Consider the following 15128-nt stretch of genomic DNA (forward strand, 5'->3'; position numbering starts at 1 on the left):
ATTGAAAATATAGATCCGAATCTGATCTGTCTGACCCAAAAACACCAAAGTAGTTCCAACGTAATAATTAGAAAATGTTAAATTATGTAATTGATTATAATATGTATGATAGATTGAGAATATTTGTATGTATCATTACCAACACAACCCTATTAACATCCAAGACTGACTTGATTAATTTCCATCCTTACTTACTCTAAAGACAGTAAACTTATCCTAGTTTTGGTTAAGATTGTATTTAGAGATCTGAATTTTGAAGAGAAATTTCTTATTCTAAAGCATATCAAGTTACTCCAAAAACAAATCATGTTTAGTCACCCAGAAGGTGTAAAATATCACCGGGATCGATCGATGGTTGTTTGAGTCATGAAAGGTTGAATATAAGGTATTGTAATTTCAGAAGTGAATTGTTGTTTGGAGATCTTAAATTAAGCGTGGTTCGTGGTTTGAGGAAGATTGAGCTATACTAATGTGAGTTCCTCATCGATTAAGAATCAAGCAATAGATTTTTAAAACCTAGGGCTATTTTTATCATACACCCCGGTGTATCATGAGCATGGTACATCAAGACTATTGTTTTTGCTCATTGCTCATTGCTCATTTGAAACCTCCAAATAAGCATAATCAAATAATAGGTAGAGTTCCAAACGAGCCAATGAGCAAAAAATTGCATTGGATGTACCATTCCCGAGTGTATGACGAATGAACTCTCAAAATTGTGCTCAAAAAGAAAGAAAGTTTGGTTTAGTGATGAGTGTGCGCGCGCATGTGCGTGTGTATTGTTTTCGAGTTTCTTAGAAATTGAAATTACAATCTAGTAAATATTGGTTCGGGGAGCAATGATTCAAACTTTTTATATAAGATTTCTGTAGCATAGAAAGAATTTGATCAGTTGGTCTTGTAAGATACCACCTACTTCTAATTTAAAATTAGGCACATCCCAAATACAGTATTAAGAAAAGAACATGCCACATTTTTTTAATATTGTGACTAGTTTAATCTATTTAATTAGGAACCAATTTAATCTATTTTGTGACCAATTTAATCTATTCAGTAATAATATTTTTTAACCCATTTAATAAATAGTTTAATCCATTTAGTGACTAGTTTAATCCGTTCCGTAAGACTATCGAGTTATTTTAATTTTGAAATTATATGTTGTAGTTCGAGAATCACGAAAACAAAGGAAGGAGAAGAGAATGGATGACTATATTAGTGTTTGGTTAAAGTGAAATGGAATGGGATTGTTAGAAAAATTCAGTATTCGGTTCGTCTAATCTATACAAATATATTAAAAGGCGTGCGTGGACGCCACGTGGCACTCTGTTACTCCAGTAGAATTGTCCAGTGTGTATTTCATAGGCGGATACACAGGGGGTACAGTGGGTACGTCTGTACCGCCATTAATTAGAAAAGCAGATATATATAGTTTACACATGCAGACTTTTATCAAAACTAGTGTTTGTTTCAGTGGTAAGGGAGAGGAAATTGATAAAAGATAGAGTGTGAGGTTGCATGTTCGATTCCTGTAATCTACCTTTCAATCTTTCTTTTTTTTTTCTCAAATGTTCTTTAGCAACATTTTTTTTCCCTCTTACTCTTTGAGGCCCTCCTAAATAAAAGGAATAACTTATGTAGAAGTTAAATATGCAATTCTTATTATACATACACCAATATTAATTATAGAAAGTTGCTAACTTATATTAAAATTGTTGGATTTTTTTTTTTTATCTCACTTCTATGTACTTATTAAGTCATCATTTTATCTTCTAATAACCATTTTTCACCTTATTTTATTAACATGATTATGTGACTTATATCAATAACAAATTTTAAAAAAATTCTTCTACAATAATTTATCTTTCAAATTTTCCTCGGAATTCAAATTCATTACCTTTATCTACATCTTGTATCGGAGCATTTATATCATATGATATTTTTTCTTATATATTAATGGTATTTTTAGGTTAAAGTTGGCGAAATTTAACTCCAAAAAATAAAATATAGCCAAAGATTAGGGACGGAAAAATGAAATATTTTATGAATCTAATTACTCATTGTTCCGTACCCCCATTTCTGAATTTTTAGATCCGCCACTGGTGTATTTATCCCTGAAAAGCACCATACAGAAAAATTATCTCTATTATATTAGTGAAGGGGGGAGGAATATACTGTCCCCCTTACAAAAAATCTGATATATTGCCAGATATTATAATCTTTATTCTTCCTACTTGTCATATATATTGACAAGTTAACAATGAAATTGAATTTGATATTTCAATCAAATATTAAATTAAGGAGAAGGATTTCCTCTTCTTACATATGTGTGAAAAACTCTGATCAAAATTAAATTGACAATATAACTTCATTGACACAATCAGAAGAAAAAATAAAAACTTGAATTTCATATTAATAATTATACAGATAATATTTTAAAACCTAAATGCTGATTATTACTCGGTAATCTCTATTATATAAATCAAACTCTTCCACTTTATTCGAGGACAAGCTTTCTTCCGCTTTATATTTTCTTCTCTCAATACTATATTTGAATAATGATGAACAAATAAGTAAAAAAAAAAAAAAACAAAATATTGATTTGAGAAAAACATATTAAAAAAAAATGAAAATAAATATAAATTTCTGTTTCAATTAAATTTTTTGTAACACTGCTGAATAACTAATTGAAAAAAATGGTAATATGACACGCACGCATAGTGTACAAAAAAAATGCTAGTTCCCATTAAATATTGGGCACTTATAGCACAGGAAGATAGGAAAAAAAAACTTTGGATGCATGAGCCATGAAATAAGAAATTTTGTTAATTGATACATGCATCAAACTCTTCATCATAGTGGAAATCAATAATGTATATCAAATTAATTATTTAACTAGTTATTAGGCCCGGGCTATTCTTCAGAATAGGAAAATTTTTATTTATTAATTTTGTACTTTAAAATGGTAACACTAAATGCTACTTGGTATAGTGGTTAATACTTTAGTATATGAACATGAGGTCACATGATCAACGCACCTATATTGTCTAATTTCTAATTTTTTTAATTATATGAAATATTTAGCCCTTAGGAAGAGCGTCATGTGGCATCGTTCCTTGTTTAGGAACGCCTTTTAATAAATTTATATATATACTATCTTTTCACCATATATGCACCATTTTCCTCTTTTAGATGTTTCACAATACATGCTTAATTTTCTCTTTTGAATGTTTCAATACACCCCCTCCTTTAAAACATAATCACATGGGTTTGAATTCAATCACAACCCTGCCTCTTCATCCTTAATTTGTGTGCCATATGGAATGATGGATGTATTAGGAAACAAAGGTATTATCTCATACTTAATATTTATGTTTATATGTGACAAATTATAAAACATATCATTTGGATAAATAATTATGAGGACGGTTTTAGTTTTAATGAATTACATATTCAAATGTCATTTTTCAATAGTGCCAAACTTCTATTAATATTTTATCTTTTTTTATATTTTTTTTTGAGGGGAAAATGCATTATATAATGAACATTGAATTTAACCATATAATATACTACCTCCGTTCTTTTTTAGTTGCAACGTTTGACAAATTGCACTATTCATGTTCTCTTATTTGACCACATTTATTGATTTATATGTTAAACAAAATATAGTCATGTGGGATCTTGTTTGATTCGTTTCGATGTAAGCTTTCATAATATCAAATTTTTATAATTTTTACTTACATACAATTAGAGATAAAACGATTTGAATTTGTACATTGGCAAGCGTGAAAGTCAAAACGTTGCAACTAAATAAAAACAGAGGTAGTATTAATCATTTTATTGAAATTAATATTATAACTAAAATATATAGTTTTTGTCTTTTTTGTATCAAATTGTATTTTACATAGCTACTTTCACAACTAACTTCTGACAGCTACTATCAGACAATAATAACTACTCCAACAGTTAACAACTAATCTTTACTATAACAAGTACTTTTGCCGAATAGGCCCTAAGATATTTAGTTTTGCAACTAGATTAGAACAAGGAGCACAATAAGAAATTTTATACATCATAAGAATATAATTTAGTCTAATAATATCGAATTTTAAATATTGAAGTGCAAAAACAAAAATAAAAATTATAAGGTAGGGCATATGTAATATCCGGTATACTCCCTCTGTTTCATTTTAATCTACACACTTACACTTTTCACGCATGTCAATGCAAAACTTTAATGACATATACCTTTAGTTTTGTATTTGTAAAAATTATAAAAAGCACATATTAATAAAATACATGTTATGATGAATCTAACAAGATCCTACGTGACTATATTTTCATCCGCGTATAAATCACAAATGATGCTCAAAGTGAAATTTATGAATATTGTAAAATATCAAAGTGTAACAATTAAAATGAAACGGAGGGAGTACTAAAAAGCTTTTAATAATTGACAAATATTTTTATCTAGATAAAAATTGTTTTACGAATGAGTTCATTTTTAATTATCTAGTTGTAATTGTTAAATTATTTTAATTAGCAGCTCGAAAGAGTGGTTATTACAGATGATATCAGAGCAATTCTGCGATTGTATGCTAAGTAGCCACCTAACAAGAGCAAAAGGTTATCGGAACCGATTTAATGGTTATTTTGGTAGTGGAAGGTTGAATACAAGGTATTGGAATTTCATAAGTGAAATATATTTTGGGGATGTTGAGGTGGGTGTGATATGTGGCTTGAGGAAAGTTATATTCTTTTGGGTGAGTGATAAGAGGTTTTAGTGTGTCGTTAAGGTTAAGGCATCAAAATCGCTTTCCAAACAAAATTTATAAAACCTAACAAGCAATACTAAGAACATAGTAAAGGCAAGTCAAGGGTCGATCCATAGGAAAAATGGGATTAACTAAGGTCTTTCAAGTCTAGATTATCTAATAGAAGGGCTTTTGGGGGTTTTAATAATGGTTTGGTAACAACTACTACTAGCTAATATAAAAAAAACTAGCAAATAAAGCGAGTTAAAAATATCAAATAGGAAGCACTTGAGTTAAGGTTACTAGTATGGATCAAAGTGGAGCAACGATCATTAATGCGATTATGAAGCAAATGAGACGATTATGCAAGGTTTACTTTTCCTGTAAAATACTCGAGTCCTCTCTCAAATGGTCATCGAGAATGATCACTTAATCAATCAACTAAATCCTCTCTCGAATGGTCTTCAGTCAATTCATCAAGAGATTCAATAAATTCGGAAACCTCTAGTAAAGGATTTCCTTAATTTCTACCCAATATCTTGGTTTAAAAATTAAGTTGATTCTTGGGGATGATAAAAGAGTTCAAAACTCGATTTAAGAACATTTGAATTCAAAATACCAAAACATAAATGTGATCAATATCTATCCTAAAGTCTCAAAACCACTAGTGGAAAAAACCCCATTTAATGCAATCAAAACTGGCCTTTCAGATGCGATTTTGGTTCACATCAGGTAGGGGAGCAACAGGTCACTAATCATTTCTGATGCGGTCCGAAATCGCATCAGAAAACAATAATCTGATGCAGTTTTGGCATGACCGCATCAGATTTTGGGTCATGATTTTTTTTTAAAAAAACCTGCTTTGCATTGCAGGTCTGCAGCAACAAAGCAGGACCAAATCCAACAAATCCAACAAAGCAGCACTGCAGCTTGTGTACGCCAAAAATAAAATCAAAATGTGAATATGTACAATAATAATACATTCGAAAATTATATAAATTACATAAACTAAATCTAACTAAATAACAATACATATGAAAAATGAACGAAATATAAAAAAATACATCTAACTAACTAACGTAAACACATTAACTAAGTGAAAATTACAAACAAAAAAAACGAACTAGATCTAACTAAAAATATAAATTACAGAAAATAAACGAATATACAAAAATAACAAATTAACATATATACATAATTAACAAAATAAAGCGAAAATTAAGAGCGAAAAAGCAAAAATTAAGAACGAAAAAGCGAAAATTAATAGAAATAACACCAAGATCAATGCATAAATTTCTTTAGAACATCACAATCACATTAACAAAACAGTTATACCCTAATCCATATTTTCACCCTAACCCTATATAAGAAACTACTCACTGATCATGGATTCTAAGCAATCAAACATGAAATATATGACTAATCCAGGCTAAATATGATTAAGAGATAATTAATCTAATAGAAATAACAATTATGAGACTATAAGAATGGAGAACTAATAATAAGGAAGAACTAGCTTCTCATTTTTCAGAATATATGAATTGGTCTCTGGTTCGTTCCGTCATCCTTCCCGCTGAATCATCAGGATTCATTTTTAATTGAATCTTATGTATTCAGGGGTTCCATCATTCCCATCGCTTCTTGATTAATGGTTAGGTCTGAATTCTACAATGGAGCTCTTAATGAAATTTGTTCTTGAGCCAAGAACAACCATGAAAAGATGGAATGAAAAAACTAAAACTTTGAAATTAAATTGAATAAAAAGTACCTTCGAAGTTGTAGGAATCACAAACAATGATCTAGGAATCTCCAATCTTTGACAAAATTAATGTGTGGTATCTCTCTAGTATCAACCCTAACAATACTCTCTATAGTCTAGAATAATAAAGCATAAGTTTAACTAAAACAAAACTCCAATGTTTTAAGGTAAGCCTCGTATTTTCTTCTTCGCAGATTTGAATGGTGTGGGCGCACCATAATCAGGTGCGTATGCACCATTCTTTCTAATCTGGTTGGACAGTTCAACTTAAAACGAGCATAACTTCTTCGTTTATGTCCAAATCAAGCTTATAACCAGTAGTTGAAAAGATATCAAAACGAGCTTTCACCTCCAACTAGAATTATTTTCATCCGATTTGTGGTTTGAAAGTTGTGTCCATTTGAAGTTCCCCATACAAGATTTTATGGCACTATGTGCTCCTTTGTGCGAGCGGACACCGGGAATGGTGCAAACACACTATTTCTCAATGTGTTCTCTATTTTTATTACTTCATTTTGCCAACTCTACAACTCATATCCATCATAGGTAGTTCCACTTGTATTAAGAATATCACAAAATAGGGTGAAAGCAAATGTACTAGAAATTCGGTCAAAAATGACTAAAAATCTAGCAAAATATCACTATGATAAAAAATGATCAAGTGAATGAAATAGAAGGGGAAATGGAGAAGAAAGAGGGAAGAAAGGGGAGAAAGAGGAACAAAATGAGCTAAAAGGAGTCCATAAAGTGCGTTAAAAAACGCACTTACCAGTGAGCATTTGAATTTAAAAATCAAAGTAGTGCTTAGGGAGTAAGAAAGAAAATTTAGTTTAGCTATTAGAGATGTGCGTATGTGTCGAGTTTTGTAGAAATTGAAGTGTAACAAATATTGGTTTAGGGATGTAACGCCCCGACCTCTAATCATCATTATTAAGTTAATTAGAGTGTCATTAGCAGCGGAACCTAGAGGGTCGGTGCGTTACCGCCGTGCTTCCCGAGTGGAAAGCACAAGGCTAACATAAAATCATAACTTCAACATATTATAACTTAAAGCATCATAATTATCCATTTAACAATACTAAAGTTGAAACTTAGCAACTAACATAGTTTGACATAAACTAAACCATAAGTACTTCAAGAAAGCTCAAAACTAAACAACTCCTCACGGCTACGCCATCCCGTTATCATCATCAGTACCTAAAACAGAAAACAAAACGTCATGAGCCGAGGCTCAGTAACATACTACTCTAACATTGTAAAACATTTCAATTCATTTTGTTAGCAAACAGGGAGGAGAGAAAATATTAAAACCATTTCATAAACATATCCGTTCATGAATATATCATAATCGTCCCCATTATCTTTTCATCTTACTTTATTACATTGGTAACTTGGCAAATATCACATATCACATATAGGGACGTCTCCCTAACACATATTGCCAGAATGGCGGCCACAAATGGATGACACTCTCGGTGTCCACATATTGCCAGAAAGGCGTCACATCATAGGTGACATTTTATGCCCACATACTTGCCAAGAACCATCTTCCACTTTACCTTATCATGTTTCAAATGTCATAATTAATTACATCTTTGTAATCATAATCATGGAACATCATTAAAACCATAGCATTATCGTACTCATATTTTCATTTTAATGAAAATCATCATATTCATAAAACTTTCTTATCCCACAATCCATACATCAACAACATAGTGCGAAATACCATAAAACATCATTCGAAAGGAATCGTGGGTGTTAGCAGTAGACGTTACCTGGTACCGTAGCTACGTTTTCTTGAGAGCCGGGGAGGCTTGTAATATTCCTTCTCTTAATCTAATAAATAATTGAATATAAAATTTATTACTATTTAATTAGACGTTTCGTTCTTCCTAAACAATCGTTCTTTAGGCGTGAGATTACCCATAAAATATTTTTAGACATTCGAGTTTATACTTAAGCATAATTAAGTTCAAGTTTACCTTATAGTTCATACCATTACTTCTAATATTCTTTTAATAATAGGAAGACATTATCAACCTTGAACCTTATTATAAATAAAAGTTAACCAATGAGTAGCATATATTATTACCATCAAACAACTCATTACTTTCTAAATAAACTTAGGTGTATTTATTACTAAACTTGAACCATTATTATCATTAATGTAATGACCACTAATAAAATATAATTCGAACTTCTAATATGCTTTAGAAACTAAAATTAATTATATAAGCTTATCAAATTATTCATCCATGAACAACCATAAGTTTTCGCATGATCACTAAACTAGGTTGGTTATTTACTTTATTCTAATTATTTAAAATATTGGCATTAACCTCCTACATTAGTAGTTAATAAACTTATGAAGTTCCTTATACAAGTTTAGTGTTCTAAATATTAACTTACAAAAAAATTCAGATTATAAGGACTAGTAATTAATTATTTTAACCTAACCTTTTTAATTAATTCTTAGTATAATTATCAACCCAACTAGTCAAAGGTTTAAGCTAAACTAAGTGTCTTAATCAAAACAACAAAACAGTCCACTTAAGCCCAATATATCAAAACAACAAAATTAACTTAAGTGACTTAACTAAGTAAATCAGATTATAAGCCCAACATCATGTTCAGCTAATAAATTAAACTAACATGACCCAATAAAACACTAAATCAGTTTCAATTTAACTCCATTAGCCCAATATATAAAAGTAGCTTCACTAATATTATAAGAAAATCAGATTTGAGCCCAACTAATACACATGCAACAACTTAATTGAGTTGGTTGAATTAATATGAATCAGATTTTTGAAGCCCAAACAAATCCATGCAACAATTAAACTAAATTGGTTTAACTAAACTGATTTGGGCCCAATCTAAACTAACTTAGCAATTTAACTACATCTTTAAACTTAAAAATCAGAAATTTGGGGGAAAAACTAATTATAAGAGGTAGATTTCTTTACCTCTGCTTCTTAGAGCAGGGAAGAACGAGGCAGAGGATTAGCTCCGGCGAGCTCCGGCTGAGGCGGCGGCAGAAAACGCGAGCAGCAGTAGCGCGCGAGACCGAGGGGTGTGCGAACGAGAGTGAGAGAGAGCAGCGCGGGCTGCGGCGTGGGTCTCCGGCGAGGAAAAATGTTCGTCGGCCAGGGGGGGTGGCGCGCAAAAGGTGGTGCACACCGTGCTGGTGGCTCGGTGGTGCCGAGAAGAAAGAGTGAGAGGAGAAGAAATTTTTGTGATTTCTATTTGTGGTTTGAGTTTGTAATTCAAGCTCATTACTTCTGTGCATTTATAAACAGATAATTGGAGACAAAAATTGAAGGTGGAAGATGATTAATGGTGGTTCAAATAGGGGAGATTAGAATAGGGAACAAAGAGGGGAGTAGGGCCTAGGGGTGGTGGGTGTTGCCGTGGGTTCACCTAGGGGAGGGTTTCCTCCTTTCTTTTTTTTTTTTTTTTTTTTTTTTTGTGTTATTGATCTCCTTCTTTTGTAGTATAAGTTACTTGGGTGTTATTACTCATCTTACTCTTCAATTACAATATTTCATAGAATTTGTTAGTTTATTTCAAAGCTCAAAAACATAGCTAGACTTACTTAACTAAAATAATTATTAAGTGAACAATTCACCTTTTTAATTATTTTAATAAACATGTTTAAAAATTCGGGATATTACATCCTCACCCCCTTAGAAAAAGTTTCGTCCTCGAAACTTCATAAACGTAATTAGGTACCGAACATCGTACATTTCATTTATAATGTTATTTCAAAATCATATATTCACATATACATATCATTACATAAGCAAATAATGACGTTGCAAAATTGCAACAAGATCATTCAAGCAAATAGGTGAGGGTATTTGGATTTCATTTGATCCTCAACTTCCCATGTTGCTTCAGATGACAAATGGTTAGCCCATAAAATCTTAACCATAGGGATCACTTTGTTCCTAAGTTGCTTTTCCCTGCGATCTAGAATCTCAATTGGTTTTTCTTCGTATGTCAAATCATCTCTTAGTTGTAAGGGCTCGTGTCTGATAACATGGCTAGGATCAGGCATATACTTCCTTAACATCGACACGTGAAAAACATTGTGCACTTTATCCAAGTCTGTTGGTAGTGCTAATCGATAAGCAACTTCGTTAACTCGTTCAAGAATCTCATATGGACCAATATACCTCGGACTTAGCTTTCCTGTCTGACCAAATCTCATAACACCTTTAGTAGGGGAAACTTTCAAGAAGACATGATCTCCTACCATGAATTCTAGTGGTCTTCTTCTACGATCAGCATAATTCTTTTGTCTATCTTGTGCAGCTTTGATTCTAGCTTGAATCAAGCGTACTTTATCTGTTGTCTCTTGTATCAATTCAGGTCCAATCATTCGAGCTTCATCAATATCGCTCCAACAAAGAGGTGTTCTACACCTTCTACCATAGAGTGCTTCATATGGTGCCATTTTAATACTAGCCTGATAGCTGTTGTTGTATGAAAACTCAACCAATGGTAGGTATTTTTCCCAACTTCCTTGAAAATCTAATATACATGCTCTTAACATATCTTCAAGGGTTTGAATTGTGCGTTCTGTTTGACCATCACTTGCTGGATGAAAAGCAGTGCTAAAATCCAGTCTTGTGCCAAGAGCTTTTTGCAACTCTTTCCAAAACTTTGCTTGGAATCTTGAGTCACGATCTGATACTATAGAACTTGGCACCCCATGTAATCTGACAATTGTACTTACATACAAATCTGCTAGTTTGTCCAGACTCCAATTGTTTCTGATGGCTAAGAAATGTGCAGACTTAGTCAATCTATCAACAATAACCCAAATCGAGTTCATGCCTCGAGATGATGGTGGTAATCCCATAATAAAATCCATCGAAATCGAGTCCCATTTCCATGTTGGCACATCTAATGGTTTTAGTAATCCAGCAGGTCTTTGATGTTCAATCTTTATCCTTTGACAAGTCAAACATCTTGCCACAAATTCCGCAACCTCTTGCTTCATATTACTCCACCAAAATGTTTGTTTCAAATCCTTGTATAACTTATTTCCACCAGGGTGAACAGAGAAAGGACTGTTGTGAGCTTCTTCTAGAATTTTCTTCTTTAATGTTTCATCACTAGGAACACAAATTCTTCCTTGAAATCTTAATGTCCCATCATCCTGAATTACAAATCCTGGTGATTTTCCCTTTTTCACATCATCTTTTATCTTTTCCAACTCTAAGTCTCCAGTTTGTGCATCTTTTACTTCTTCTAACCATGTCGGCCTCAACTCCATTGCGTTCAAACATGCACTTCCTGCACGTTGAATGATTTCCACTTCCATCTTCCTTAGATCATCACTGATTGTCTTGGGTAGAGTTAAGGTTGTATTCAAGTAGGATTTCCGGTTTAAAGCATCAGCAACAACATTGGCTTTACCAGGATGGTACTGGATATCAAGATCATAATCCTTCAAGAGTTCCAGCCACCTACGTTGTCTCAAGTTCAACTCCTTTTGTGTGAATATGTATTTAAGACTTCTGTGATCAGTAAAGATCTTGCATGGCACACCATAAAGGTAGTGTCTCCATATCTTGAGAGCAAATACGACTGCGGCTAGTTCAAGATCATGAGTTGGGTAATTATGCTCATGTGGTTTGAGTTGTCGGGAAGCATAAGCTACAACTTTTTCATTTTGCATCAAGACACATCCTAATCCATGTTTAGATGCATCACTATACACAACAAATTCATCTTTATCAGTAGGGAGTGTAAGAACAGGGGCAGAAGTAAGCGTTTCTTCAACTCCTTAAAAGCTGATTCACATTCATCATTCCATTCAAACTTCACAGACTTCTTCACCAATCGAGTTATAGGTAGGGCTATCTTTGAGAAATCTTGAACAAATCTCCGATAGTAACCAGCCAAACCCATAAAACTCCGAACTTCTGTGACATTGGTTGGTCTAGGCCACTCCATTATAGCCTTTATCTTTTGTGGATCAACAGAGACTCCATTTTCAGAAATTATGTGCCCTAGGAAGGCAATTTCTTTTAACCAGAACTCACATTTCTTCAACTTGGCATATAGCTTCTTTTCTCTTAAGAGTTCTAGTACCATTCTCAAGTGTTCTTCATGTTCTCTTGAATTTCTTGAATATATCAGAATGTCATCAATAAACACAACTACAAACTTGTCAAGGTATGATTTGAAAACTCGGTTCATCAAATCCATGAAAACTGCAGGGGCATTAGTTAACCCAAATGGCATCACTGTAAATTCATAATGACCATATCAGTTCTGAAAGCGGTCTTTGATATATCTTCAGGTTTAATGCGGAGTTGATGGTATCCAGATCTTAGATCAATTTTAGAGAAGATACTTGCACCTCTTAGTTGATCAAAAAGGTCATCGATGCGGGGCAACGGATATTTATTCTTGATGGTGATCTTGTTCAATTCCCGATAGTCAATACATAATCTCATACTTCCATCTTTCTTCTTCACAAATAACACTGGTGCACCCCATGGTGACACACTTGGTCGAATATATCCTTTCTCAAGTAATTCATCTAGTTGTGTCTTTAATTCTCGCAACTCAGCTGGTGCCATTCTGTATGGTGCTTTAGATATGGGAGCAGATCCTGGAATAAGTTCAATACTAAAGTCTATCTCCCTCTGTGGAGGCATGCCAGGTATCTCTTCTGGGAATACATCGGGATATTCACATACTGTGGGAATGTCACTCAGAGAAGGTTCAGGTGTGCTTAGGTCTTGTACATGACAAAGATATCCATGACAACCTTTCTCGAGTAGCTTGAAAGCTTTTGAGGTTGGGATTGTTTTTGGTTTAACATTTCTTCTTTGATAAGAAACTTTACACCCATCTGGTGTTCTAAGGGTTATCTCGTGTTTGCGGCAATTTATGTCAGCTTTATATTTGGATAGCCAATCCATCCCCAAAATTACATCAAAGTCAGTTAACTCAAACTCAACTAAGTTCACAAGAAATTTATAGGTTCCTATAAGAATAGAACAATTCCTATATAGGACATTGCATGACAGGGTTTGACCATTAGGCAAGGCAACATTCAAGTTAAGGAATTTAGGGCACGGTTCTACCTTTAGACTTTTAGCAAATGTGGTAGACACAAATGAATGAGAAGCTCCGGAATCGAAAAGAACATAAGCAGGCATTGAGTTGACAGGAAAAGTACCAGTAATAACGGTGTCATCAGCCTCAGCTTCTTCTTTCTGCATCATGAACACTCGTCCGGCTGGTGGAGGTCCACGAGGAGGGTTGCTGTTGGCATTATTACTTGCATTCCTACCATAACCATAGTTCTGAGAATTGTTCCTTTGCACTGGCCCATGGTTATTAGTGTTTTCGTTCTTCAAGTTAAGAGTCGGGCAGTTCTTAATCATATGGCCCATCTTACCACACCAGTAGCACTGATCAGTTCCTTTTCGACAATCTCTGGCTACATGGCCCCATTTGTTGCACCTGGTGCATTGAGCAACTATCTTTTGACCATTATTGTTTCCTGAGAACCCTGTGTTCTGCTTCTTGAAAACATTGTGTGATGAAACTTCTTGAGCTTTTCCTTTTCTTTTCCCACTCTCATAAACGTCCTTCCTTAGCTTCACTTTTCTTTCAACATTTATAGCCCGATCATATAATTCTTGGTAAGACTTACTCATATGTGCAGCAAGCCTTTCTTGGAGATCCAAACTCAGACCTCCTTCAAAGCGGTTCATCCTTTGTCGATCTGTAGTCACAAGGTCAGGAGCAAATCGAGCTAACTCATTGAATTTCACAGCATATTCCAGTACAGTCATGTTCCTTTGCCTCAAATGAATGAATTCAGATTCCATCTGAAGCTGTAGTGATTGAGGGTAGAACTGATTCCTCATAGCCTCCTTCAGACCATCCCATCCAAACCCAGGTTGATTTTGCATCTCCTTGGCGGTCTTCCACCAAAGGTCAGCTTGCCCTTTTAGGTAAAACACTGCAAAATTTACTTTCCACTTGTCCGGGCATTGGGTGGCATCAAAGAGCTTTTCCATGCTGTTTATCCATTCTTCAAATTCAGTAGGATCCGGCTTTCCATCATAGCTTGGTGGCCTGTGAGCAGAGAACCTTTTGAACATATTCGAGCACTCTTCTGGCTCTGTTTTGGTCCTTTGCCGGTTTCCTTGCATCAGTTCCATCATCATTCTCATAAAGTCCATTTGATTTCCGTTTCCATTTCCGTTACCATTATTTCCGTGTGCATTTCCAGATGTATCTCCAAAGACAGGATCACCTCTTAGAGCATCAATCCTTGCCCTCATTTCTGCTAGCGTAACATCTGACTCGTTGTTTCCATTCCTCCATTTGTAGGTTCACTTTCAATCGTTGTCATTTTCTAGCATCATCAAACATCTCATGTTTCAAATGTCATATTCATCCATAACAGCATTATAAGAAATTGTCAAAACATTCCCTTCCCCGATCCTATCACTCAGACACTTTATATTTAAGAAACCTTAAAACTTAATTAATCATATCTTAAGAGTTAAGACCTTGATTTATGATCATTTTTACATTAAAACTATTATCTAGTCCTTCGATTCCTTTTTACTAAT

General features: G+C 33.7%; 1 protein-coding gene across 1 annotated transcript; it reads right to left on the bottom strand.

Moving 5' to 3' along the window:
* Nucleotides 1-13501: 13501 nt before the first annotated feature.
* LOC125491848 (uncharacterized) lies at nt 13502-14834 on the bottom strand. Its single transcript, XM_048633921.2, has 2 exons — nt 13623-14834; nt 13502-13522 (listed from the first exon to the last, which is right to left on the bottom strand). Exons 1-2 carry the CDS (start codon nt 14832-14834, stop codon nt 13502-13504), a joined length of 1233 nt encoding a protein of 410 aa, XP_048489878.2.
* Between the last annotated feature and the right edge of the window lie 294 nt (nt 14835-15128).

The sequence above is a fragment of the Beta vulgaris genome, chromosome 7, assembly GCF_026745355.1.
Source record: "Beta vulgaris subsp. vulgaris cultivar EL10 chromosome 7, EL10.2, whole genome shotgun sequence".
Taxonomy (NCBI): domain Eukaryota; kingdom Viridiplantae; phylum Streptophyta; class Magnoliopsida; order Caryophyllales; family Amaranthaceae; genus Beta; species Beta vulgaris.

Excerpts from the sequence above, each read along its gene's own strand:
- LOC125491848 (XM_048633921.2), bottom strand. The coding sequence starts at position 14,834 with ATGAGGGCAAGGATTGATGCTCTAAGAGGTGATCCTGTCTTTGGAGAT. Across the intron at positions 13,523-13,622 it reads CATTTGCTAAAAGTCTAAAG|GAACCTATAAATTTCTTGTG; the intron begins GTAGAACCGTGC and ends CTATTCTTATAG.